General features: G+C 39.2%; 1 protein-coding gene across 4 annotated transcripts in view; it reads right to left on the reverse strand.

The window, feature by feature from the left end:
• Positions 1-23,534, reverse strand: part of LMBR1 (limb development membrane protein 1) — a 143,433-nt gene that overhangs the window by 35,891 nt on the left and 84,008 nt on the right. For all 4 annotated transcript variants that reach the window (XM_060107561.1, XM_060107563.1, XM_060107560.1 and 1 more), the window contains 4 exons: positions 21,557-21,629; positions 3,704-3,784; positions 2,232-2,308; positions 1,515-1,592 (listed from right to left, as the gene is read on the reverse strand). In XM_060107561.1, coding sequence (XP_059963544.1) covers positions 1,515-1,592; positions 2,232-2,308; positions 3,704-3,784; positions 21,557-21,629 — 309 coding nt within the window. The remainder of the gene's footprint in view (positions 1-1,514; positions 1,593-2,231; positions 2,309-3,703; positions 3,785-21,556; positions 21,630-23,534) is intronic.

The raw sequence follows: 23,534 nt of genomic DNA on the forward strand, positions 1-23,534 counted from the left end.
CTCACTGCTGTTTTTTGTTAGTGGAATGACAGACCTGAAGCAAGCTGGCAGGCTTGCAGTGGTGGAGAGGCCATGGCAGTGAGAGATGGCACAAGGTCCTGAAGAGGCTGGGGGCGGGGAGCTAAACTGAGAATACTGCTGAAAGAATTAGCTTCTGAAAGAAGAGGGTATCTTCATCTTTGACTGAAGGAAAGGAATTAAGATAAACATTGGCTTTTTTCTATGGGAGAAAAGGTGCATCGTGTGGTTCAGAGAGAGAAGTGGCATGTCGGTAAGCAAAATCTGAACCCCAAAAGGTGTCTCTCTGGCATAAGGATCATTTTAGGCTGATTGTTTTTAAGAAACAGAAGACTCGTAAGCCTTTCTTTTTAGCACCACCCCCACTTCACCCCTTAACTGCCTAAAAGAATTCAGACGAAGGACCTGGTCCAGGCGGAGCACTATCACCAGAGACAGCTACAAAGAGTATGGGCTGAGTGTGGTAGATGGAACCTGGCAAGACCTGGAGACCACGTCCCCTCTGTTTACCAAACATCTGCTTTTCCATCTCCATTTGAAGTGCCTTCCTCCTGCCTGAAGTCCCAAGCTCCTACCCCCTTCTCCTTCTCTTAGATGGAATATAAGCCGCAATGGCCCAACCTGTCCTGGGGTCTCATTATTCTTACCGGGCTCCCACATACACATAATTAAATTCTGTTTTCTCCTGTTAATCTGTCTCATGTAAATCTAATTCTTAGACCAGCCAGAAGATCCTAGAAGGGGTTAAGGAAAATTTTTTCCCTCCCCCAAAGCATGAAAAGTCTGGAAGAGTTTTGAAGTCATCTCTATGGGAGATGGCAAAGGTGCCAACTTCGAAAAGTATAATAAAATGTCAAAACTTAAATGCTACTTTAAGTATCCAAAAGTTTATAGAGACACCTAGAAAAAGTATGCCATATATGAATATTTAGTGGAAACTACCTTCCATATGGAGAATATATTTAAATAGACTAATTGATGTAACTTAATAAAATCATGAATTTTTAAACAAGAGAAAAAACTAAGTTAATTCATGAAAAGATGTATATCTGACTCTCCTCCAGCAACTGAACATTTTGACTCAAGTTCATAAAATGACTCCTTTGAGGCATGAGTCCTTAAAACCACATATTTGGATCCTTGCAAACACAATGAATCCATGTAATAAACTCTTTATATTCCACTATTTCACAGAATATACATTTTCTTAAAGGATCACAAGTATGAATTTCAGTAAAACAAAGATAAATTCTGATACAAAGTATAAAAGGAAACTCTGATACTTGATAAAAAGCCGGACAATCCAAAATAAGAAATCAGAAACAAAAAACATAGTTTAGAAACACTGTTTATGAAAGCTCACTGCATAAAGAAATTCATACAACTTGAAGTATATATATGCAGAAAGGTGAATGTTTTCATTTATTTATTTGAAACACTCAATTTATACACACAGAATACTTTTGCAAAAGACATTTTAAAGCATTTTACTTTACCCTTGTTCCCTTTGGCATTGCTGTTTCATCAACCAACAGGCAAAGAATGTTACAAGCCACCAAGAGGACCGAAATGGACTACAACACAAAAAGTAAGCCATCAGTTCTGAATTTCAATTTTGTCAATACACATACATTAAAATCTAAGTAACCAACCAAATGTATGCTTCAGAATAGAGGAAAAGCAGTCAAGACCAAAACTCTACATATAAACCTGAAGTAATGAGACTATAAAAACTCCAGAATAAATTCGTAAAAATTCTGCAAAGTATTATAATCTCAAAGCTTAAAGAAAAAGCTATTAATATAGATCCACTTATTAACCGATTTTACCAATTGGAACCCACAACTCCACATATTTAAAAAATGGTTAAAATGTTATCAGGACTAATTTAATAATATAATTTTCAGATCTTATCACAGAGTTTGATCAGGGTATCTGCAACACCTTGTCTCTTCTTAATTTTCAACTGAAACAAAAGAATGAATTTCCTGCTTCTATGAAGAAATAGATAATCTTGAGGACTTTTCAAAATTATCATTAATTTCACTTTTTGCTCTATTGAGTTTTTACAAATAAAAGCATAGACAAATTTTAATCCTGTTGATAGGAAACCAGTTTACCTGAAACCATTTAGCTGAGGGAGTTGCCATACACAAATGCTAAAGTAAATAAAAAATAATCTGCTTTATTTAACTAGGTAAATAAATTCTTACTGTCTCAATAAGAAGGAGAACCATAACAGCAGGATACACCAAGTTTCTTTCCCATGCTGAAGCCTTTTTGCGCCTCTCTATTAGAAGGAAAAACAAAATATAATAAAAGTTTCAGTAATTTCCAAAACTTCTCCCCAGATTCGCATTTTCATTCCCTACTAATACAACCAGTATGTATTATTCTTACATAAATTATCTTTTCCTAAAAACATAAATTATTTTTAATTTTCCTCCACAAACTATAAAAATCAGAATTTTAAAATCAGTTTGCTACATTAAACAGCTTGATCCTGTGATGCTCAAATTTTAGCACTGTAAAGACATTTCAATTATTGATGAAACATATTGTGGATATACAGCTTACTCTGAAAATAGAGTAATATTTGTATTTCTTTTTTAAATTTACATATTATTATAATGATAGATTTACACACTAATAGAGATCTGGAAATATCAGGTAACATGAGTAAGAATTCCCTCTAATCCCACATCCCAAAGGTAAACACTTCCAGTTTTCTAAAGCCTGGAAGCAAACCTCTATTTCTAGTGACAAAGGTCTACCTTGTTACACACCAATCCTTACGCCATGAACAACTGGAAAAGATGGATCAAACTTAATTTTTTAAAAAGAAATGTGGGGCTTCCCTGGTGGCGCAGTGGTTGAGAGTTCGCCTGCTGATGCAGGGGACACGGGTTCGTGCCCCGATCCCGGAAGATCCCACATGCCGCGGAGCCTGTGTGTCCGGAGCCTGTGCTCCGCAACGGGAGAGGCCACAGCAGTGAGAGGCCCGCGTACAGAAAAAAAAAAAAAAAAAGAAATGTGTATGAAGATGTCAGAGAACTACCATAATAATGGAAATTGAAGTCATTCTAGTTTTTTCTGTAGATTCCAAAGGGATTTTTAAATAACTGATTATGATTTCTGCAAATAAAGTAGTTTACTTATTTTCCAGAAAAAAAGGAGGGAAAATAAAGAAAAAGATTTAAGAGTAAAAAGGTCTATCATATGTATAACTGGAGTCTGAGGAAATAAAAGAGAATGAGCAGATGCAATATTTGATGAGATAATGGCCAACAATTTCCCAAGTGGATGAAAGACATTAAGCCACACACTCATGAAGTGCCCCAGATCTCAAGAAGGATAAATACAAAGAAAAAAGACATTAAAAGATAAGAATAACAGAAGATTACTTATCAGAAATAACACAAGTGAACAGATAGTGGAGTGATATTTTGGAACATCATGATCTTTGAAAAGCCATTTTGTACACATACAAACCAACAACAACAAAAAGTGAATAAACGTGCTCATCTTCTCCCCAAACTAAAAGACATTCATTATTAACGGCTTTGGACAGACTGAAAGCTTGTAACAGAAATTTCACAATTTAAAAAAATATTCCGGACTACAGTAAAGTCTTTAATAAGAAACCAAGACCAATATATAAGTCAAGGAAAAAAATGTACAATACCTAATTTTGTCTTAAGAGTCTTTACATTGTCAAGTTCTTGTTCCAACTCCGTTATATTGTGTTCCACTGATGATGACAGTCCTATCAAAAGCAAAAACATTTTAGAAGCATAACAACAGAACCCCAGAACAGGAAGCCCTCACATTTAATGAAAATATAAAAAACACACTGCAGGGCTTCCCTGGTGGCGCAGTGGTTGAGAGTCCGCCTGCCGATGCAGGGGAAACGGGTTCGTGCCCCGGTCTGGGAAGATCCCACATGCCGCGGAGCAGCTGGGCCCGTGAGCCATGGCCGCTGAGCCTGCGCTTCCGGAGCCTGTGCTCCGCAACGGGGGAGGCCACAACAGTGAGAGGCCCGCGTACCACAAAAAAAAAAAAAAAACACACTGCAAATCCTGATCATTAATAATGAAAACAAGGGCTGCTGTGACTCACAGAAAAGTACATCCATTTCTTTACTCCTTAAAACTTCCAAGTTCTTGCTGATTAAACGCTACATGTTTCCTAGAAAATTTCTGACTCTGGTAAAATTCTTACTTGATCTATTATTAATTTTTCATTAATTACAAAAGCATCATGTGCTTATTATTAAAAAGTGAAAGAAAATCGAGATCTCCTCCTCTTCATCCCACCTCTCTAACGCAACAACTGTCAAAAGCTTGGGTGGTTTTCTTCACCTTCATGTACATACTCGTAACATACATACACATCATACTCATGGTTTTTACTATGTATTTTTTAAGAATGGGTCAAATCAGACATTATTTCACCACTTGCTTTCCTAGTTAATGATATGTCCACACTGACAGACAGCCTCAACTTCTTAACAGCTGAATAATAATTCCAGAATATGGATATCCTTCAATTTTATTCAGAATTATTCCATTTATGAATATTCAGGTTTTCCTCAATTTTTGGCCACTACATTTTTCTATGAACATCCAGTATTTTCTGGTTCTATTATTTTTGTAGGACAGAGTCTCAAAATTCAGACTGCTGAGTCAAAGGATATGAGCATTTAGAGTTTTAAGAGATATTTAAAAGTTACTTCCCCCCAAATATTGTGATACATTGTAATAAGTTATTGTAATAATTTACATTTCTATGAACACTTTATTATAAAATATGCTTGATGTCAGATGATTTTGCCCAACTGTAGGCTAACGTAAGTGCTCTGAGAACCCACTTAAGGTGGGCCAGGCTAAGCTGTGTTTGGTAGGTTAGATATTTTCAACTTATAATGGGTTTACCAGGACGTAACCCATCATAGTCAAGAAGATCTGTGTTTTCCAATCTCTTCCCCAGCAGTGGATGTTGTAACTCTTGAATTTTTGCCAATATGATGGGTAAAAAATATTTTCCCATTGTTACTTTAACATGTACACCTTATTCATATTTTCTGCTTGATTCTTCAGTGGTTTGTATATGTCCATACTCTCTATTTTATCTGCTAAATTCTGAAATGGACAAATTAAAATCCCCCACTACAACTGTACTTTGACTGAATAGTTTTTTCTCAGTTTTTAAGAATTTTTTCATTATGCGTTTGTATTTGATAAGATTTGGGGGCTCCTATAAGACTGTAACATGTTCCTTATGAATCACAGCTTTTATCATTACATCATGACCCTCAGTGTCTTTAATGCTTTTCTTTACATTCATCCCCCCCTTTCATATATCATTGTATTTGTAATTTTGGTTAGAGCAATATTCAATGCCTACATTATTACAATACAAATTCTGCCACTTACTCATGTAATAAACTATGATTAGCTTTCCTTTCTTCCATAACATTCTTCTTCCCACCCCCAGAATTAATCTTTTTTTTACATTTCCTTAGTTTTTTATGCATTTACTACTAGTTCGAAGCTAAACCTTCCTCCCAAATGTCTTTATTTCCTCCAGAAGCTTACAAGGAAAAGGTGAATGGGAGGTAATTTTTTTGAAACTATACAAGTCTGAATATGAAAGTTTGGTTAAATATAAATTATTTTTTTATATTTAAAAACTATAAATAAGGAATGAAAAGGTGTGTGGTTTACAGGGACTTAAACCCTCATCTTCCATAGCTGCCAGGTAATAGTTAACTTAATACTGGAAAATCAAGAAATAGCAGGGGAACCTTTTTATTTAGTGTTTACGAGTTTATTATTCTTTATTAGTTCAAAATTAATTACCCTTCGGAATCATGAAGTCACTGCTCCACCACCCCCCAACTTCCAGTGTCAGCTCTGAGAAGTCTGAAGCTCTTCTTCCTCCTGGGCCTGAGTGTGAACTGCTTCTCATTCTCCCTGAGAGAACATGTCGGCCTTTGTCCCAGTGTCGGTGAGTCACTCTCATGTTCCATGTTGGGCACTGAGTGAGCACTTTCAATCTCCAAGTTCTTGTCCTTTAGAGCTGAGAAATTTTCTTGATTTTGTCATTTCCTCCATCCTGTTTTCTCTCCTCTCCCCACTTGGAATTCTATTAGTTGGATGTTAGATCTCCTGAAATGGTCTTCTACTATTCTTAACTCTTCCCTATGGTTGTCATTGTTTACCTATTTTCTTTAACATCCAATCTTTTAGACACATTCTCATTCCTAAATTTCAAGAGGCCTTTCTGTTCACTAGCTATTCCATTTTTAATGGAATCCTGGCCCTTCTCATGGATGCAATCTCAGTCTCTCCCAGGATACTGATGATAGATTTTACTTTTTTCTTATCCTGTGCATATTCCGTCTCCCCCTAGTGTTCTTTATTGTTTGTTTGTTTGTTTTGGCCCCTACTTTCCCATGAGAGGTCTTTCTCTTAAGTATGATAAGGCTTAGTCATCTGTTCATATTTAAGAAGGAAGCACTAAAAATGATAATTTGAAACTCTAAGATTGCGTGGGTGGCACCTGACGAGACTTCCTGTTGGGTAATCCAGCTGGGTTTTTCATGAACACCTAACTGCTAGCAGGGTGTGAGGCTTTCCTCCTGGGTAGACAGATTCCCCAGATAAGACTCTCTGATCTCCTTCTTGGGGTATTAAAGTTTGGCTGTCCAGGTGAAGGGAGATGGGAGCTCACACATTTAGTTTATAAGCACTCATCCCATCCTCCACTCCCCCAATCTGTGCCCAGGCCACAGTCTCACTTTCTCTGGAGAATAACCCTCCCTCTACTGCTGAGGTGGGGAAGAGGCAGTGGTCTGGTACCCTGGATGGAGGGGAAAGATGCGGGGATCAAATCGCTTCATAAGCAGACTTTTCACCAATCCTCCTTATATTAACTTGTTCCACTTTATCCCCACTTTCATAGGTTTCTGGTAGTACCACTTTTGGGGACTTTAGGGGATTCTGCACTATAAATCAAGCACAGATGGCTTAGGATTCAGCTTTCTTGGGTCTGCTAAATTCGTTACTTCTAAAATTCTCTCAGGTCTGCTAAATTTCAAAAATTTTTTATGGTTTTCTCATCTCAAGCTTTCCTTCTTTTAGGTTTATGCTTCTCTGACCCTCAGTGTTCTCATCTGTGAAATGGGGGGGTATTATTAGGATGCTTTCTGCTGAGTCAGAAAACTCAACTCAAAGTACCTTAAAAAATAAGAAAATAATTTCATGTAATTGGAAGTTTACACACAGAGTGGGCTTCAAAGTGGGTTTTCCAGCAGCTCAACAGTGACATCCAGGGACTGAATTCTGCCATTCCCAAGTTGGTCTATTATGAAGACTGGTGCTTTCTTCTTTCATGTAATTTCATAATTTCTGTTTATTTTATTTTGTTCATTATTTCTTCTTTTCCTAGCAAGTGGAATTTCTATTTATTCTTTTACCCATGTTAATTTGACACTTCAGTGGTTACTTTCTCATTCTTAACACACATACTTAGACTTATGTTTTTTTCAACCTAACCCCACAGGAGAACCTTACTAGGTAACTTACCCCACACCAAGGTGATGCTTTCACAAGACTTTTTCAAAACCATTCTCTCACTGCTTTCCACTCACCCCTCCTAAGTCCTGGACCGTGCTGAGACTGTTTTAAAAATATTTAGTTTGAGATTATTACTAAATTTTTTCCAATGGTACGGAAGCCACCATATCTTTAATGACTAGAATAGTACCTAGTTACTAAATATACAGTTATAAAATGAATAAATAAATGAATGTCTTTTTGTGCCCTAAGAGATATATGACATCTTTGGAAATATATGAGTTTTTAATTGCAATCTTCCCTGCCCCCCTAAGACTACAGATGATTTAATAATCCTTAACAGGTTATAAAAGGGAAGTTTGATGTTGGTCTCTCTCTCCTATGTAAGTAATTTTTCTATGTGAAAGCTTGTAAGTCTTTTTTATTATTATCATCATTATTCTTGGAATTCGTGAATCATATAACTCTGGATCTGTTTATTTCCTGCTTAATAATCTTGCCTAGGACTCTGTGACCTTTTTAATGTACATTCAAGTCTTTCCTCAGCTCACTGACAAGTTCTTCTATTATTTATTTACTTCTTTCTACTTGTTCTTTTTTCTTCTCCTAGATGTCTATTACTTAGACTAGGTATATTAGCTCTGTAGTCCATGTCTATTATTTCATTAGTGATTTCCTTCTCTTTGTTCTTTTGTTCTGTGACATGAAATAGTTCTTCCACTTGATTCTACCAGATGATTAATTCAATTTACAGAAGGACTGTATTATTTTTCTATTGCTACTGTAACAAATTACCACAAACTTAGTAGCTTAAAGCAGTACAAATGTATTACCTTACAGTTCTGGAGGTCAGAAGTCTAAAATAAAGGTGTCAGCAGGACTGTGTTCCTTCTGGGGACTCTAGGGGAGAATCTGTTTGTCTTTTCCAGCTTCTGGAGGCTGCCAGCACTCCTCGGCTCATGGTCCCTTTTTCAGATCACTCCACCCTCCGCTTCCACTACCACATTTCCTACTCTGACCCTCCTGTCTCATCTTTCACTTATAACAATGCTGTGGGACTTCCCTGGTGGCACAGTGGTTAAGAATCCGCCTGCCAATGACGGGGACATGGGTTCGAGGCCTGATGCAGGAAGATCCTGCAGAGCCGCAGAGCAACTAAGCCCATGCACCACAACTATTGAGCCTGCGCTCTAGAACCCGCGAGCCACAACTACGGAGCCCGTGAGCCACAAATACTGAGCCTGCATGCCACAACTACTGAAGCCCATGCGCCTAGAGCCTTGCTACGCAACAAGAGAATCCACCACAATGAGAAGCCCGCGCACCACAACAGAGAGTAGCCCCCGCTCACCGCAACTAGAGAAAGCCCACACGCGGCAATGAAGACCCAACACAGCCATAAATAAATAAATAAATAAATAAATTTAGTTAGTTAAAAAAAAAAAACAATGTTGTGATGACACCAGGCCTATCAGATCACCTAGGATAATCTCGAGACCCCCCTCACTTAATCACACTGCAAAGTCCCTTTTGCCATGTAAGGGGTCATGTTTACAGGCTCTTGGGGTTAGGACTTGGGTAACTTCGCACGACACTATTCTGTCTACCACAAGGACTATCACATCTTTTGTCTACTGAATTTTTAATGTTTTTCCCACATTCTAGGCAATCCTTTTTCTACTCTAATTATATCTCTTTGAAAATTGGTATTTACTTTTGGGGGCTAATTACAAATTCTTATTTGTCTCTACCACTAGTTAACTTCAATTAGAATCACACTTTCTCACTATTCATCTCGGCCTTTGTCACTCAGTCCTAAGCGAATGGTAACTTTCTGTATCTGCCGCTATTCTTCCCTTCACACCTACTCAGCACAGACAGTCACTCAAACAGTGACAAAACATCTGGAGGGCCCAGTAATTTTTGTTCTTGGGGAGTAAGGATGAACTGGCCAGAAATACTGACTCAGGAGAAAGACGACTCAGTGCTCTGGCATCTCTCAAGATACAAATAGCGCTCCTTTCTCAAAGGGAAAAATACTGAAGGGAGGATTCAGGCCAACACCCCAAGGCAGCAGGGTACAAATGCACTAAGCCCTCTTGTGGAATCACAAAACTTCAGTCTCACCCCAGGTTTCTAAGAAAAGTAAGTATCCCTCACTGCATTTCCTTTCTCACTTCCGTCCATCGCTAAAGAGAGAGAAATCCAATATTCTCTCTTTTGGAGAACCTGAGGTCTTGAAAGCACTGAAATGTTATACGCTATTTCCAGAGCTCATGAGTTTCATCATTTTACTTGCCAGTATATAGTTTATAAGAGAACAGGGGTAGGGCCTCCCTGGTGGCGCAGTGGTTAAGAGTCCGCCTGCCGATGCAGGGGATGCGGGTTCGTGCCCCGGTCTGGGAGGATCCCATGTGCCGCGGAGCGGCTGGGCCCGTGAGCCATGGCCGCTGGGCCTGCGCATCCGGAGCCTGTGCTCCGCAACGGGAGAGGCCACAACAGTGAGAGGCCCGCATACAGCAAAAAGAAAAAAAAAAAAAAAAAAAAAAGAGAACAGGGGTAAAGATAGTATAGATGTATTCAGGTAGTGTGACCCAAAACTACTGAACTTTGACTACAAATTTAGCAGCCAAAACTAAAAGAGAAACATTTAAGTTACAGAATTAGTGGATATTTCTGTATAACAAAGAGATTTACAGTAAGATGGCATAGCATTATAAGATTTTCAAGTATCTTTGAATATAATAGTCTTAGAGATAAGTATATTTTACTTTTTATCTCATTTCTTTACAAATTATATGGTATGTATCTGTAGTTAATGCTCATTTAACTTCTATATCTGATAAATTACAAATACAATTCCAAACTACATTTCATTCCCTATACTTGCAAAGAAAAGCATTATTCCAATAACCAGTTCACTGCTAGAAAAAATAATCTGATGAATATTCAGAATTTTGAAAGGGAATCAGAGTAGACAGTATTCCTGCTGCCAATGTAAAATTAAGTGAAAAGACATAAATGCCTACTTTGTGGGTGTGATGTCTACAAAGCTCAATACAGATGTCTAGACTAATCAATGTTTTCAAAGGAAAATAACTAAAGTGGTATTTCTGTAACACTGTGTGTTTATTTTTTGGTGACACAATGCTAGGCACACAATACGTAGTTAATAAACACTGACTGAGTTGCATACTAAAATCAAGAATACGTTCTTACTGTCCTCAAAGAAATTACGCCTTTTTTAAATGACTAGATTCATCTGGAATAACACAATTTTCAAAGACACCACCATCCTTTACTGTATATCTCACTACCTAAGTGAGAAAAGTAAGCTTGTTTGGGCGGAATATCCCATTATAAATGACTGGAAGGAAATGACGGCTCTTGTAAGGAAGCATGATACACTGCAAAGACTTCTGGAATGTTACACAAATTTAACCTGCAGCAACAAAATGATCAAAATATCTTAAAGAACTGTATTATCATTACTTTACTTCAAAATGAATCTAAAATATTCAATGTCAGCATTGTCTAGTCAATAAGTCAAATTGGTAGACAAAACCTGTTTGGACTAGTCATGAAAAATAAAAAGGGATTCGCCAAGAAAACCACAAAGCAGCTCATTTAAGGTCAATTTAACGGTATTATTCTGTTTTCCTTCCAGCCTCAACGTAAGACTTCACTACCTCAAAGGAAATTGTAAGAGTATCTATTTGCATTCCCCCTAGGTGATTGGCAGTTCACCACCAATTAGTTCAAAATTACACTGTTACTAGCATGCAATAAAAACAACACCTTTCATCTTTCTTACACAGGTAAGAATACCTTCAGAGCCAATAACTTTGATCAAATGAGTATTTTTGATCCTGCCCCACCCATCTCTTTGGATTCAGGAAAACTAATAGCTGAAGGCAACTTTTCCCAGCTTTATTCTTAAACTGAAAAACTAATGTGGTATTGAAAATATTTTGCTTGCAAGATAACATAATTTCCCAAAGTCCAGCACTTCTTCAATAATTAAGCTGTCCTTACACCTTTTCTTTTTTTTTTTTTAGATATTTATTTATTTATATTTGGCTGCGTGGGGTCTTCATTGCTGCACGCGAGCTTTCTCTAGTTGCAGTGAGCAGGGGCTACTCTTCGTTGCACTGCGCAGGCCTCTCACTGCGGTGGCTTCTCTTGTTGTAGAGCATGGGCTCTAAAGCACAGGCTCAGTAGTTGTGGTGCACGGGCTTAGTTGATCCGCAGCCTGTGGGATCTTCCCGGACCAGGGCTCGAAACCATGTCCCCCGCATTGGCAGGTGTATTCTTAACCACTGCGCCACCAGGGAAGCCCACACCTTTTCTTAATATGTAAGACAGCCTTAACTGACATGCATTCATATGTTAAAGGACAGACACTAATTATTTAATGTAAAATATATAATGTTGTATTTTTAAAAACAAACATAAATCTCCAACTGGGTATGTAAACAATTCAAAGAATATAAAGCAATAAAACAATCTCCCTAAACAATTCAGGACCATAAACAATTCAGTGTCCTAAACTTAGTCCCATAATGAATACTACTTGGAAATAGATACCTCTAGTATAAACATTATTTTTTCATTTAACTTTTAAATTTAGCATATAGCCAAAAGAAAGCTGATTAGAAAATCTGTTATCTAAGTAACTCTTTAAAATGTTCATTAAACTTAGTACTTTAAATTGACCAAAGTTATTTCTATCACCAAGAATGTGAGGTCACTCAAGTACTTTTAATTATTTCTAGTCACTTAGACAAACAAGTTAGTTGTTAAAGCCCAAGATTCCTAATAATTCATAGAATGAACAGTCTCCATCCCCTAAGCAAACACCGATTACTGTACACCATAAAGCCACTGATGATTAGACAGACCCCAGAAGGCTTTTGAAAACTGAAGCCTGGCCATGAAATCTCTAAAGCATCTATTTGGGCATGAACAAATACTATTACTATCTACAGAGGAGACAGACAACTCGCATACTCAAAAACTCTATTTCTATTCCATTTGTAGTGCTAACATTTGTTAAAATAATAGTTTCTATTTACTTCTGACGTATCCACAAAAATATGGCTAACTATAGAACCAAGTAATATGAGAATTTTGATATTCAACACAATTTTGAAAATGCAAAATACTTTTTTTTTTTGCAGTATGCGGGCCTCTCACTGCTGTGGCCTCTCCCGTTGCAGAGCACAGGCTCCGGACATGCAGGCTCAGCAACCATGGCTCACAGGCCCAGCCGCTCCGCGGCATGTGGGATCTTCCCGGACCGGGGCACGAACCCGCGTCCCCTGCATCGGCAGGCGGACTTTCAACCACTGCACCACCAGGGAAGCCCGCAAGATACTTTGATTATAAATGACCACAAGCAAGATGGAGAGTATTAAACAATCAGCTTTAGGAATATTATATGAAGCTATGTACAATTAAATTAATGGTTTGGGCTTTTTGTTTCTACTTTAGCTATAAGTTATTGGTAGATCTTAAGCTAGATAAGATGTTAAGATTATTTTATATGTGCTACTCTCGGGAACACCATCTCCACATAAGTGTGGCTGAACAAGCAGCTCATATGCATTAATTCATCTTCTGCTAACAAATCTGGATCATCTATACAGAGTATCTCTCTAAATTTCAGAGAATATATGCTGCTTAACTCTTAAATTATTCTATAGTTAGTTATTCCAAAGTATTCCTCATCTACTAATACTGTATCTCTTCAGTCAATTCATTTCATCCCTTCATGATCTCATTATCTGGGTCATATTTTATTGTGATGAAAAGTGATTATATGGCCCAAGAAACTGAACAAATTGTAACAAGGTGTCTCTCACAGTTTGAGACCCTTGGACCCAAATTTTGATATCTCATTCGAAACCATTTAATTAGTATTACCAGTAGAATTAATACTCTTTTCTGTTAGTTCATGAAGTCAAGATATTACTAAATATTTTCTTCTATCACAGTATTGTCCAAAAAAGGGTCATTCAGTGTCAACAATCTTTGCTATGTATGTTCTTGATGAAAGATGATATTTGATCACCTTCAGCCTGTCTAACTAAGTCCAAACATTTCTCGAAGTGGGCCAGAGTCTGCTAAATCTGAGACAGTCTCACTTCAGTGGTATAACCAACAGAATAACCATTGCTAGACTACAGAAGAATGCCTAAGGAAAGTCAAGATGAAAGTAACATAGCAGACATGAGATAAAACCCAACATAAGCTTCCTTATACCATTAAAGGTGTTATGTGAAAGACATCATATAGCTAACTGTCTTGCCAATGACAATGGGAAAGCTTCCGACAGGATGCTAGAACTCTAAAGCAAGCATAGACTGCCTGGCAAACTCAGCTTTGTTATAAACAGCAAGATTCAAGGACTGATGGTGACAAAATGCTTCTGACAGGTCACTTAGTTCCACAAAAAATTCAGATATGTCGTTTTCTTCAATCCTTTACCTTGCAGAATACAAAGGTACTGCAACATGACCCTCAGTAAAAATGAAACAAGTACATCTTCTGTGCTCTTAAAAATAAAGAATCAATATCAACTTCAATAGAAAAAGCTTTAAAAAAAGATTAGAATGAAGCAGGAAAGTAACTGCCACCAAAAGTGATATACTAACTTTTTATCATGAAGATGAAAATAGTACCTAACAAAACTGAATTGAATCATTAAGTTCAAAGGCTATAATATTTTAAAATAAATTACATTAAAAGAACTGTGAAGGGTTTGAACTTAAACAACAAAAAATAATTCCTATTCATTATGGTGCTTCTAAAGGTACCCAGTACACCCATAGGCTATACACACAAAAGCTAATTATTGCAATTAATTCTGTTGCATAACTTAAACACTTAAACAGGCTAATGATAAATATATAACCTAATCCTGGGAAGGAATTACAAAAGATTTTCTACCACGATTAATGTAATGAGACTTTCTGCTGGGCTACTCTTCACGGGTCCTGGAGTAGAAATGGATTGTGATTGCTCCCATTTCATGGCTTAACAATAGGGGAAAATCACCTTATTTCTGCTTCTTCACTAACACCCAGCACACACAGTCCTCCAGCCCCTCAATCTTGGTTTGTCTCCAGAGGTCTCTACTATGGGCTTTCCTAAATACTCTTCCATGTGATTGTGTTTTATGCTATCACCAAATTTTACTTCTTCCTTCTTCACATCTATGGTAAAATGACAACCATCCACCATGTGTGTTTTTCATCTATCCATTTACACATGCAACAAATATTTACTACCAACCCACCACATGTCTGGCAGTATCAGAGGATCAGGAAGAAAACAAGCAAAAATCCCTGCCCTGTGGAGTTCCTGTTCCAGGTGGAGAGATGGGCAATATATGAAAAGTGAGCAGCATGTCAGCGATTGGAAAGTGCCATAGAAACAATAAAGCAGGAAGGGGGAAAGAAGTGCCAGGGTGGAGGTGGGCCTGGCACTACGAAATCACAGCCACAAGGCTCACAGCATGGGAAAGCCCACCGAGAAGGGGACCATTAGGTAAAGACCTGAAAGGCAGGAGGCAGAGAAAAGAACAGCAAGGAGACTACAGGAGAGGAAGCCAGAGGATGCAGAAGCTACAGACTGGAAGCCAACAAGTGAGATCTGACTTACATTTTCAAGCGCTCTCCTTGACTCACAAGGCCAAAGATGGATGCAGGGAGCCCACCAGGAAACTACAGAATCTAACCAAGAGGTGATCGACCACTCAAACCAGAGTGGTGACAGTGCAAGTGGTGAGGCGTGGTCAGATGCTGGAGAGGCTTTGAAGCGAGAGCTGACAGCTTTGCGAAGGAATCCACATGGGAATTAAGAGAAAGAGACGCCAAAGAATTAGCCTGAGCACCTGGAGGAATGGATTTGCCACCTACAGGGATGGGTCCACTCTAACAGAGGTGTAATTAGTTGATCCTGGACTAGATATGTTCAAGATGCCAATGAGCCCCGTGCAGTGTCTACCAGGCAGCTGGATCTACACAGCTGGAGGTCAGCAGCACACAGGTGGTATAAAGCCATGCGGCCACAGGACACAACCAGAGGGCAGGCAAACAGAAAAGAGAAGTTAAGGACCGCGGCCTGAGGCAGTCCCGTGTGAAGAAGGAATGGACACAGAGAAAACCCAGCAAAGTAGACTGAGCAGCAGCAGCCCATTAAATGGAAGGACAAGGAAAGTGCAGCAAACTGAAGACCAAGTGGAGTAAAACTATTTCAAGGAGAGGGGAGTGTAAGACGAGGACTCTGAACTCATGGCCAGCCTGGCACCAGCACTTCCGTAGAGTCGTGGAGGCAGAAGTGAGTTCAAAGCCAAACGTTCAAAGCACAGAAATGAAGCCAACAAGAATACAACCCTTGGGAGTTCTACTATAAAAGTGAGAAAGCAATGAGGTGGTGAGCTGGAGCGGGTAGGAGGTCAAGATAGATTGATGTGCTTCCCTTCCTTCTGAGGAAATAAAAATTTGTATTCTAAGGCAAGTCAAGGAAAATTTAACATAAAAAGTTTTCTCTGCCCTTTGGCCACCTCTCTCCCCACACTGTGCACCATGTATCTGCACTATGCATTGACCACACGGCCCCATCTGCAGAAATACCTGCTCAACCATAAAGAGCAACGTTCTCCTGGCACCAACAAGACGACTCCTTAGGAGATAACCTTCCTTCTTAACCCTGTAAAGGACTACGATGACCCCCTACCCACTACTCACTACTCACTTTGTATGTGTAGGTCTGGATTGTATAAACTGTTGATAATACAGACAGCCCTCTGTCTCAAAAACTTACACAACTGTGCTTTGACCTCTAAGAGGAGGAACGGTTCTTGGAGTTTTCTGAGAGACTGTTCCCAAGTTATAATCCTCAATTTGGTTTGAATAAAATTTTCCATTTCTTTCTTAGATCAACTGATTAGTTTTTCATTGACACTTCCTTCCTTTCCTTCCTCTCTTTCACTTGGTCTTTCTTTCTGTTGAGAAAAATCACAGTAATTCTCTATGCTGATGGAAATGATCCAGTTGGTGAAAAACTGATTCTGTAAGAGAAATGTAGAACGGCTAGAGTTCTGTCCTAGAATCAGTGAGAAGGGACAGGATCCAGTGCAATAGGGGAGGGCCAACCGTAGCCAGAAGCAGGGACAATCCAGCCACAGTGTAAGGAGAAAAGGCAGCACAAGCAGGGGCAGCTGCAGGTAGGTGAATCCACACGAAGGGAAACGCTCGGGCAAGTTTTGTCATAATTGCTTCTATTTTCTCAAGAAAATAGGAAGCAAAGTTATCATCTGAGAGTGATAGTGAAGAAGGTCTGAGAAAAGAGAAGATACAAATAGTCATCGAGGAGAACCTACGGTCATGCACATAAAGAAAGGCCAGGCAGTCATGGTCAGAGGTGAACAGACGTGAGTACAGAGGACATCCAGAGCTGGCTGGAAGCAAGGCTGGAGTCTCGCCAGGCATGAGTACCACATAGTGAGAGGGAAAGGGGACTGAGGATGCACGTGAGGGACCGGTTATAACAAGGGACCGGTTATAATGATGGCCCAGGAATTTAAACTGTGACAAAGCAAGGGTATGATGGAAAAGGGTGGGGCTGGTAATGAAAAGTTATAAGGATAAATAACTGACACGTTAAGTCTCAATACTGAAGAATTGTGGGAAGTGAGCTGGAAAAATCAGAGCTGGAGAGGAGGACGACTGATTTTGAGATTATGCAAGAACTTGAGCTCCCGCTCATGACAAGGCCTGCGTTATAATCCCAGGCAATGAGCAGCTGAGGGAGATCATTGGAAGAGAGAGGTCAAGGAGCTCCCAGAGTACTGGGACACTGAAAGCACCAAGAATTATGATAGGTGTTGTAGAGAGAATGATCATGAATGAGGAGATAAAACAACATCCTCAGGAGGGCGCAGGAACAGCCTGGGGTGGGAGAGGTGCCTGAAAAGGGGAGAAGGCGTCAATCAGGTCAAGGTCCAAAGACGCAACATTCAAAGTGTCTGAAAGAGAGCAAGAGGAGGCCAGCCAAGCTCTAGGAGGAGCAGACGCGGGCTGTGGGGAAACAGAGCCCCCACCGAGGGAGCTCCCGAGGAAGCACGGTTCTTCAAGCAAGAGGGCGAAGGCTGAGCATCCAGGCTTCTGCTGCCGAGTCAGCGCTCAGCTCCAAGTGCTAAAGCAGAAGGTTCACGACCTAGGGGACAGTGGGAAATTGGGGCAGAAAAGGGACAAAGAGAGACATGGGGAACACAGAGTCTGAGATGCAAAGAACTGCATACCCCAGGCTCCTCATGCCAGCCGGCAGAAGGGGGCAAAGAGCAAAACGCACCCATTATCCCTGCGGGTCCCAAGTGCCGAGAGTGGGAAGGCACGGGAGTCTTGCCAGAGCCACACGAGCTCTGGGGACGCCACTTTACTCTTGCCAGGGTAGGTGGACGTGAGAGAAGGGGGTTAGCCAGATGGCGTGGCGCTCGGGCTCCCTCCTGCTCCAGGATCCCATACAACTCCCCTCCATTTCTTTCCAAGTCTTTCAGCGCTGGACACAACCTTCACAGAGCCTCACCGTTTCTTTTCCTGTTCTTCAGTTAACTAGTCCATGATCTTGAGACTCAGGTTCTAAATTCACCTGCACAATGTCTGGTGCTTAGAAGAAGATGAGCAGTAAACAGAAAAGGGAGGAGAAAGAGTGGAGCAGACTAGTAACAGGATGGCTATTTGATAACAGTATACCCGTTAGCTTTATTTTATTACTGTATTTTATGAAATAACAATAATATTAACAAGAACAAAACCTCTAGCACCATCAAGTATCAACGAGAAGCAATGGAGAAGTCACAGGCAGGCAGCCCATCCTAAAGCTACACTGATAATTTAAACACCAGGCATGAAAACCCAACTCCAGGAATATAATAACTACCACAACGAGTCATCTTATCTTCCAGAAAAAAAATAGTGTTAGTCCAGTAAAGCACCTCTTGATACTAAGTATCATGTTTTTTTCCAGATAACTGTAAAGCTGGGATCACAGCAAACCATGCAGATGTTCCCAAGATTCAAGATTCATGCGATGCGCGTCACAGCCCAAGCAATCCAAGAAAGCACACTCAGTGTGCCTTAGCAAACACCATCACAAATTCTGTAATCTGTATTTTTAAAAATATTTTACTCTATTCTGCAATTCTTTTTAAGAGCCCAGAGTAAAAAAGTTAAAACTTCACTTTTTAAAAATAATTTAAAATATAAAATAACTGTTACAACAAAATACACTTGACACAGTACTAAATAAAATCCCTGGGGGGCTTCCCTGGTGGCACAGTAGTTAAGAATCCGCCTGCCAGTGCAGGGGACACGGGTTCGAGCCCTGGTCCGGGAAGATACCACATGCCGCGGAGCAACTAAGCCCGTGCGCCACAACTACTGAAGCCCGTGTGCTGCAACTACTGAAGCCCGTGCTCTGCAACAAGAGAAGCCACCACAACGAAGCGCACACACTGCAAGGAAAAGTAGCCCCCATTCACCGCAACTAGAGAAAGCCTGCGCGCAGCAACAAAGACCTAATGCGGCCAAAAATAAATAAATTTTTTAAAAATAAAATAAAGTCCATGGGATGATTTCCATTACTAACCTCCCATGATCTATATTTTCTTAAAAAATAGCAAGTCATAAAATACAGTTTTGTTCCATCTTGGTTTTTTTCCTCTGCACACACTGATAAATATACTTTACTGAAGCTCACAATTCTTAGTCTATGTTAGTCAAAATGTCCATTTTGCCATAGAACGCTTTATGTTACAAGCCTACTATTTTCTACCGGAAACAGTCCATAGTGCTAACCAACAGCAAACAGCAAAACTACAGCATTTATCCCAACAAAGAGTCTCACTGGAAAGATTTTAATGACAACCTACAAACAGAGCAGTCAGAAGTAGTGCATGGCTTCCCAAAACGGCAGAAAATAAAATTACACTTAGCATTAGCTATCATACCATCCTTAATCGTCTACAAACTATAACATTATTGTGCTAGCTGGAGAGTTTTGTTTATTTTGGCTTTGCCTCATTATATAATACCTTAAACTTCTGGCAAGTATTTCCTTTTCAATTTCTTTTCTTTTTTTTTTAAATAAATAAATAAATTTATTTATTTATTTATTTATGGCTGTGTTGGGTCTTCGTTGCTGTGCGCAGGCTTTCTCTAGTTGCAGCAAGCAGGGGCTGCTCTTCTTTGCAGTGCTCGGGCGTCTCATTGCAGTGGCTTCTCTTGTTGCGGAGCACAGGCTCTAGGCGAAGGGGCTCAGTAGTTGTGGCACACGGGCTCAGTAGCTGTGGCTCGCAGGCTCTAGAGCACAGGCTCAGTAGTTGTGGCGCACGGGCTTAGTTGCTCGGCGGCATGTGGGATCTTCCCGGACCAGGGCTTGAACCCGTGTCCCCTGCACTGACAGGCGGATTCTTAGCCACTGTGCCAGCAGGGAAGTCCTCCTTTTCAATTTCTTTAGATATAACGAACCACTTTTGATGTGAGGAGCCAAGGATCTAGAAAGATTCTGGAGGGACTTTTTTTTCCCCATTGCTGAAGGACAAAGTGAGAAAAGGCTATATGTGGAAGTTTATTTTGATTAGACTTAATTCAAATTTTTTAATTCACAGAGCAGTGTGTTTTACCCTCCCTAGATCTTAGGCTCCTGAGCTGTAAGGCAGAACCAGTATACATCTAGGCTGACACATAAGCCCCACATACTGCAGGAGGCAGCTGGACATGTATTCTTTATGATTCAGGCATGTTTTATTACATAGCGGCATGATTACCTAACTAAGACAAATTCATTATAATATTAACTACTTTAATGAAATATGATAAAGCTGACTGTATTGATTAAAGTTATAATTCTTAAATTAAATAGGCTTATATGTTAAAGTAGCTTTAATAAAGTTAGAAGAATAAAAGATACCTGTAGTTCCAGTCTAAAAGTTATCAGTATCAAAGCATGTAATTATTACTGACGAGAATTCTCTAGAATAGATACAATCTGAAATTCTTTGATCTAAGAATAAAGCTCTAAATGTTATCAACACTTTTGGGTTGATGACTTAAATTCACTATTTGTAACTGAAGAAAATAGGTATCTTCCTTCCCATTTCTCAGTATTTCACAGTTAAAGTAATCTTCCATTTTACACCAACTCTTGAATTATGGTTAGCTATTAATAATCTGATCTTGGTGGTTAGGTTTTCAACATTTAAAAAAAAAAAACTTTGTAGGAGAAAAGAGTGCAGGGTGAAATTCATTTGAGTAAAATAAAGAAAATTTTACTATGTCATTTCTCTGTTAAACTGTCATTACTCTTTTCTTCATTGGTTCATCATTTGAAGCCAAAAATGATCAGTAATGAAAAATTAAATTTTAAAATCTTTGACATGCTTACATGGTTACCAGCTAACAATGAACAGCATCCCCAAATGACAACAAAGCTCCTAAGTACAACAGAGTCTAATTTGGTCCCTTAGTGTCAGAGAAACACTGCTTTTTACCATGCATTAGAGATTTCAACAGGAGAGACATGAGGAAGGGATACTACAGTCACTAAGACAACGTGCAAATCTGCAGAACCTCAGCCACTACACGTCATAATGCTTCCAATACGTTAGGATCTGGTAGAAGAGGGATGTACCTCAGTGGCCAGCGTTTCAGCACTGAACCGACTCTGCTGGTTACAGCTACGATCAGTCAGGGAGAGATGGGGCCCTGACCAAAGTGCCGCTACTCCTCAGTAAACCTCTCCTCGCCTGGGAAGTTCACGTGTTTCTCTGACATCTTGGCCTCAGGCAACAGCACAAGGTACTGAGAGGCTTGTATTGTTTCCCTCAATTATCTGTCTTTTTTGAATTAAATAATTTTTTATTCTGGTCTAAATATGTAATAAATACATACCATTTAGTCGTCGCTGAAGTGCTTCTTCCTCTAGGGTAATAATATAAATTTGTTCATCCAGGTCTTCAAGAATCTAAATTTAAACATCAAACTATTGAATAATACATTACATAAGTAGTGCTTACGAGAATATTTAGGCTATTTGGCCTATAATTTAGATAACCATTCAAATTACTAGGAATCTAAATTAAAAATGCTCAAACTATTCTACTTGCAAATTAAGTAGAAACTCTTAGTTTATAACTAAGCACATCAAAAGCTGATTATCAACAAAATCTACATACATTTAAATTGATTTTTTTCAGTTTAAAGAACTCTGCAACTCTCTCAATGGCACACAAACGTATGAATTCTAAACATCCAAAAAGCTAAATGCAGTAACATCTCTACGCCCAAGTCAGTATTTTAGAGCCAGAGGAATAGATCACCCAGTCCAACACTGGTTTCTCATCTACATTAACCTGCATAATGTGTAAAACAAGAAATCCATAAACTAAATCACTACCATCAATACTTTCCATTTACATCATCATTATATACTAAAAAATTTCCACAAATATTAAACACTGGTATTATGAAAACCATCCTATAGACAGAACCCTAGAAAAATAGTGTGCTAACATACACACCACTCACTACCACAGTATATAACACGAGTAAAAACCACCACCAAAAAACCCCACTAATCAGTAACCAATTATATGGGATATTATCTGCACTGTGTAAGGGTTGGTGTGCTTCATGCCCTTGATTCTACAGCAACCCTGTGAAAAAGACTGCTCTCGCTGCATATTGTAATATGCCAAGAAACAAAGGTTTGGCAAAGAAAAGTTATCTGTCTTCAAAGCCTGTGCTCTTAGCCACTCTGGGCTGATGGGGACCTAAATATGGATCGGACTTAGTCCTTGACCTCAAACAGCTTATATTCTAGTGTCCAGGAGAGATACGAAAAATCAAAAAAAAATTATAGAATTGAAAGTAATGTCATAACTGAAGCTAAAATAAAATGTTAACGAAAGCTCAGAAGAAGAAAGATTCCCAGCTTCTATTTGGGAAGAAAAAAGTCTTGGCAAATGGTTTTGATGGTAGTAGCATCTTACCCAATAGCTTCATTTACCAAAAGGAGGAAAGGCATTTTGCTCAGAGGAAATGACAAGCAAAACATACAGGTGGAGAGGTACAAAGTACACTTAGCAATAAAGTTGCTCAATGACTCTGGAGCTTATGGCAGAACAAGGAGTGGTCCAGAGCCCAGGCTCTGAAAAGAGCCTCTGAGTTCAAATCCTGCCTCATCCTCTCAGATCTGTGATCTTGTATAAGCTACTTGATCTCCCTGAACCTCAGATAATTCAACCATAAAATAAGAATGCCATCACCTAACGTATGGGTTTGTCATCAGGATTAAATTAAATTATGCATGTAAATAAAGTACTTAGGGCAAGCATAAAGCATATACTTAATTACTGAATAAATAACCATTATTATTGGATGTTAGGAACAAGAAAAGAGGCAGACATTAAAAAGTTTGAAGATGTTACTAATAATAGACAAGTTTGGGAGAAAATAAGCTTGGGGAGGGGAAATACGTAGTTTGATTTTGTATCTGCCGGGTTTTCAGCTCCATAGGGCCTTCCATTATAGCACTTAAAGTACACTGTGGTTTGTATGCACTATCTTTTTCTCACTAGAAGTAGACATGTAGAAGTGATGTGGAGGCGGCAGAGGTACTCAGGGAAACAGAACAGAGCACCTTGAGACCAAGGACAGAACTTTACACGTTTGCCTAGTTTAGGGGGAAGAGAGTGGAAACGGAGAGACCAAAAACACAACCACCAGAAAAATATCCAGAGAATCAGGAAGAAACTAAATGAATGCAACGTCACAAAACCTCTTTAAGAGGGAAGTACATTTCAAGATTTAATAGAACATGTATTGTATTTGAGTGTGTGTACATTTATGTAGCAGGTTAAAAAATCCA

Source organism: Mesoplodon densirostris, chromosome 9, assembly GCF_025265405.1.
Source record: "Mesoplodon densirostris isolate mMesDen1 chromosome 9, mMesDen1 primary haplotype, whole genome shotgun sequence".
NCBI lineage: Eukaryota > Metazoa > Chordata > Mammalia > Artiodactyla > Ziphiidae > Mesoplodon > Mesoplodon densirostris.